The 5,157-nt window shown below is 51.2% G+C and overlaps 2 protein-coding genes and 1 long non-coding RNA gene across 4 annotated transcripts in view; all 3 read right to left on the bottom strand.

Moving 5' to 3' along the window:
* Positions 1-149, bottom strand: part of LOC136940264 (Golgi apparatus membrane protein TVP23 homolog A-like) — a 2,764-nt gene extending 2,615 nt beyond the window's left edge. For both annotated transcript variants that reach the window (XM_067232306.1, XM_067232307.1), the window contains exon 1: positions 1-149. This exon is cut by the window's left edge and continues 237 nt beyond it. The gene's annotated coding sequence lies outside the window, so the exon portion shown is untranslated.
* Positions 150-251: 102 nt separating this feature from the next.
* LOC136940265 (suppressor of cytokine signaling 1-like) lies at positions 252-1,709 on the bottom strand (the record flags this gene model as incomplete). Its single annotated transcript, XM_067232309.1, has 2 exons — positions 252-844; positions 1,342-1,709. Coding segments are annotated over 2 exons (690 nt in total), but the record flags the coding sequence as incomplete, so codon positions are not given.
* Positions 1,710-2,091: 382 nt separating this feature from the next.
* Positions 2,092-4,255, bottom strand: LOC136940266 (uncharacterized). Its single transcript, XR_010876380.1, has 3 exons — positions 4,086-4,255; positions 3,891-3,958; positions 2,092-2,385 (listed from the first exon to the last, which is right to left on the bottom strand). It is a non-coding gene; the product is annotated as an uncharacterized lncRNA (long non-coding RNA).
* Between the last annotated feature and the right edge of the window lie 902 nt (positions 4,256-5,157).

Raw genomic sequence — 5,157 nt, 5'->3', positions numbered from 1 at the left:
TATTCACAAGTATTCTTAAAACTCTGTACAAATTCTATAAAACATTGTTTCTTGTGCGGTTTATTAAAATACCTGGAGGGCAGATGTGGTTTTCCTGTCAGCAGTGTTTGAATGAGGGGGTTCACCTCACCCCCCCTCACACCCCGCCCCCACCCCCCCTCACACCCCGCCCCCACCCCCCTCACACCCCGCCCTCACCCCCCCTCACACCCCGCCCCCACCCCCCCTCACACCCCGCCCCCCCCCCCTTCACTGCTTCACTGCTTGAATGTATTCAGTTGAAAATCAAATTCTGTCTTTTATCTAAACACCACCAGGTGTCAGAAAATATGAGAAAGTGCATCTGTCTACAAACAGTAAGTGTTTTGTCTATATACAGTGTGTGAATGTGTACATGTTGTGTGCGTGTGTATGTGTGTATGTGTACATGTTGTGTGCGTGTGTATGTGTGTATGTGTACATGTTGTGTGCGTGTGTATGTGTGTATGTGTACACGTTGTGTGCGTGTGTATGTGTGTCTGTCTACACACAGTGAGGGTAGGCCAGCAGGAAGTCTCTGACGACGCCCGAGGCTCCGCTCAGCTCTCGTACATCCTCCTCCCCCCGGGTCGTCATGACGACCAGGCGGCAGAGCTCCTGCAGCGTGGGGGCTGAGCGGCGGTAGGGCCGGCTCAGCCTATGGGAGGACCTCATGTAGTGACGCAGCAGGCCGAACAGCGAATGGAAGGTCTTCTTGCTGCCGTGCAGGCTGAAGAGTTGCTTGCTCAGCACGATGCGCACGCTGGTGGGGGCGTCATTGCCGCGGTAACTCAGGGTGAAGAACACGTCCGCCTGGCAGCTGTCTCTGGCGACGGGGATGACATGGCAACGGGAGCGGTCAGGTGACGGGGATGGCGTTTGTGTTTGGGTGTGTGTGTCTATACACAGTGTGCGTGTGTGTATGTATGAGAGTGTGTGTGTGTGTGTGAGTGTACCTGATGAGGAAGGTCCCCAAGGGGCAGACCTGCAGGGTGTGGTGTGTGTGTGTGAGTGTACCTGATGAGGAAGGTCCCCAAGGGGGCAGACCTGCAGGGTGTGGTGTGTGTGTGTGAGTGTACCTGATGAGGAAGGTCCCCAAGGGGGCAGACCTGCAGGGTGTGGTGTGTGTGTGTGAGTGTACCTGATGAGGAAGGTCCCCAAGGGGCAGGCCTGCAGGGTGTGGTGTGTGTGTGAGTGTACCTGATGAGGAAGGTCCCCAAGGGGCAGACCTGCAGGGTGTGGTGTGTGTGTGTGAGTGTACCTGATGAGGAAGGTCCCCAAGGGGGCAGACCTGCAGGGTGTGGTGTGTGTGTGTGAGTGTACCTGATGAGGAAGGTCCCCAAGGGGCAGGCCTGCAGGGTGTGGTGGGCGTCCTCCATGCTCATGGCTGCGTAGTAGAAGCCGCTGTGGTGCAGCTGCAGGTGTGTGAGCTGCACCAGGACACACTCTGCATGGCTGCAGAACGGGCGCAGGTGCGTGGGCCAGGGAAGCAGAGCTTGGGGAGGGGGCCGATGGTGAGACTGGGGCTGGGGGGGAGGCTGTAACTGAGGGGGAGGCTGGGGGGGAGGATGGGGCTGGGGGGGAGGCTGAGTCTGGGGTGGAGGCTGGGGGGGAGGATGGGGCTGGGGGGGAGGCTGAGTCTGGGGGGGAGGATCGGGCTGGGGGGGAGGCTGTAACTGAGGGGGAGGCTGGGGGGGGAGGATGGGGCTGGGGGGGAGGCTGAGTCTGGGGTGGAGGATGGGGCTGGGGGGGAGGCTGAGTGTGGGGGGAGGATCGGGCTGGGGGGGAGGCTGTGACTGAGGCTGAGTCTGGGGGGGAGGCTGTGACTGAGGCTGAGTCTGGGGGGGAGGATGGGGCTGGGGGGGAGGCTGAGTCTGGGGGGGAGGCTGTAACTGAGGGGGAGGCTGGGGGGAGGATCGGGCTGGGGGGGAGGCTGAGTCTGGGGTGGAGGCTGGGGCTGGGGGGGGAGGCTGAGTCTGGGGTGGAGGCTGGGGCTGGGGGGGAGGCTGGGCTGGGGTGGAGGCTGAGTCTGGGGTGGAGGCTGGGGCTGGGGGGGAGGCTGAGTCTGGGGTGGAGGCTGGGGCTGGGGGGGAGGCTGAGTCTGGGGTGGAGGCTGGGGCTGGATAGTCAGGCATTTCTGGAGTTTTAAAGTTAGGTTCCCCAGATCTTCCTTGGATGCGCTTTCCCCTCCGATCGGGTCGCTGGCGTTCCGATGTTCTGGATGGTTCTGCGTGGTCGTGGTTCTGTCGTTCTGCTGGATCTCTGAGGTTCTGCTGAAATCGTCTTTGACCATTCTAAAAAGGAGACCATCTCTGGCGTCCCACTAACCTCCACACCATCTCCAGGAGGGCAGGGAGGGTGGAAGATCTGGATAGAGAGGGAGGGAGGGAGGGAGGGGAGGGAGGGAGTGATCACAGAAACAAATATTATGTATACAGGACTGTCTCTCTCTCACACACACACATATATATACACACACCAATCAAATAACATTACCCCAGCTGTCTACCAATCAGACACCACTTTGCAAGCCATTGACAAATCAGCAGGAACACAGCCCCAGTCAAGCAGGGTTTGTAACAGCTGTTTGTAAATGTTAGAGCAATTAGTGTAACTGATATTGTTATAAAAGCATGACAAGGGAGAGGTGAGTGTGAGAGAGAGAGACAGACAGAGGGAGAGAGAGAGAGAGAGAGAGAGAGAGAGAGAGAGAGAGAGAGAGAGAGAGAGAGAGAGAGAGAGAGAGAGAGAGAGAGAGAGAGAGAGAGAGAAAGAGAGAGAGACAGATAGAGGAAGGGAGTGAGAGAGAGAGAGAGAGAGAGAGAGAAAGAGGGGGAGAGAGACAGACAGAGAGGAGAGAGGGTTGTTGATTCTGTTTTCAACTTTTTCCTCTTTTCGGCAGGCCTCAACACTGCATTTGTGAGACAGAGAAACCATGAAACATGACAACTCTCTCTCACACTCACACACACTTATCATACTCTGTGTAACATGATAAGAACACACACATATAACATTCTGTAACATGATAACACACAGACAACATGCCAACTTGATATGTTAACACACAAAGCCAGGTTGCTTTGCGTTGTCTTGTCCTAAGAATTTCAGTGCCCAGTCTGACCCAGTCTGACCCTGTGTTGTTCTGTGCATCTGAGCAACAATAACATCTTAACTACCGTCTTAAAGGCAACAGTGTAAATACAATGCAACATGTAGAGTAATGTATGCGGGTAATTTATGATAAATGTGATTAACGGATTCATTCTCCGCCAATAACCCGCGGTTTATCAACTCAACTCGAGCTCAATTGTCGGTCATCTCGGACACTGTCAGATTCAGCTTCAACTGGACAGAACTAGGCTACTTTTTAGAATGTTTTGAGTTATGTGTTTCAACAACAAGGAACATCTATGATTAAACCATACATGCATCAGTTATGAGAACATGAAACTGAAAGAACCAGGAAAACATCAAGATTGTCTCTTAAACCACGAGCCTGAATTGGTCCTATTTTCTCTGAACAAAATAACATTTAATTGAATTAAATACAGCTAAAGTAGGCTATGATTTTGGTTTGAGCTCTTTATCACGTAAGAACAGTATAATGACAATTCTCGAGATTGGATCCATGTCTCACTTTTCTGCACGCAAACCATGTACCATATCGAACATTTCACAAGCTACATTAAATAGCAGAATTATCATCACCACAACAGAGCTACAGAATTGACTGAAATATCACTTCAAATGCATAACTGATCTGATGAAACAGATTAGCGGCGCTCTTTCTCTGACTTCACGGATTATATGAACTCACCCGGTTCCACCCCCCGAACGGTAACACCAGTTTTCTGTTTAATAGTGCTTACCTTAACTACTTTGTGAGTTTTCTGTTAATCCAACTGATTTTGTTTTCCCAACCCATCTGCGAGCTACGCTGGAAAAGACAAAAAATATTAACTAATGACCTCGTTCACACCCCAAAGAAAATAGGCTATATTCTGGATATTATTTCTTTCCTTTCTAGGAAATAGCCCTGTGACGTTATCCATGTGTCCACTCACTGTTGTACATGATGTCCGTTTATGAGTCTTGGAGTTCGTACCATAGCGGTCTGGAGACAATTCTTTAGTTTGCGTCTCCAAGGTGAAGGTTTCGCGATATCTTTTCACAGAAAATGCGACACGTTTACACAAACACCAGAAGTTATGTGATACCTGCTTCGCTTGAATGAACTCACCTCTAAGCTTGTATAGTGTGTCACGTGTGTGGGTGTGTGTGTGTGTGTGTGTGTGTGTGTTTGTTTGTGTGTGTGAGTGTGTGCGTGTAAGAGCGTGTGCGAGGGATTCGCTGCCAACTTCTAGCTTTCACTTTCGTGAGTTGATTTCTCTGAAATCATGTGACATATCAGCAATGCATGTGTGTGGCAGGCCTGGATTGGTAATCTGGCATACCGGTCATTTTGGGCCGCCAATCACGTTTTAACTGTTTTGGTGTGCTGGTGGGTGGTGTTGGTGATTGTGGTGGGCCGGTCTGAGCAAAAATGCCAGGGCCATTTTTTTGTCCCAGTCCAGCCCAAACACACACTACCTGGTGGGTAGTGTGTGTTTGTATGTGTGTAGAGTGTGTGGATCCTGGATCCTGGATCTGGGAAAGGATGGAACGAAGGAAGGAAGGAAGGAAGGATGAAGGAATACTCAAATGATAAGAATTAAAGTGAATCGATAAAAAGTTTGAAATTAACTAACTTAACTTAAGTTCTGCATCAAGTCAAATGGTTTGCTTTCTTTCTCTCTCGGTCTCCCTCCCTCCTTCTCTCTCTCTCTCTCGGTCTCCCTCCCTCCTTCTCTCTCTTCTATCTCCCTCCCTCTGCCACTAACAGGGTAACACTGCCACTTGGTGGCAGAATATTGTAACTGCACCCACAATACATCTTCGCCAGAATCTCTCCTGTTGTCAAGGTAACCATGACTTCTCCGAGTGTTCCTTATCAGTGTGTGTGTGTGTGTGGGGGGGGGGATTAAATGATGACAACAGCAGAAAGAATGTGATTGGATTATAATTTATTATCATACAAACACAAGAGTGACCAAAAGAGAGAGGGGGAGAGAGAGAGAAAGAGAGAGAGAGGGGTGG

The sequence above is a fragment of the Osmerus mordax genome, unplaced genomic scaffold (genome assembly GCF_038355195.1).
Source record: "Osmerus mordax isolate fOsmMor3 unplaced genomic scaffold, fOsmMor3.pri Scaffold_99, whole genome shotgun sequence".
NCBI classification, from domain to species: Eukaryota; Metazoa; Chordata; class Actinopteri; order Osmeriformes; family Osmeridae; genus Osmerus; species Osmerus mordax.
The sequence above is the reverse complement of the archived record's forward strand: the minus strand, read 5'-3'. Positions and strand labels throughout refer to the sequence as shown.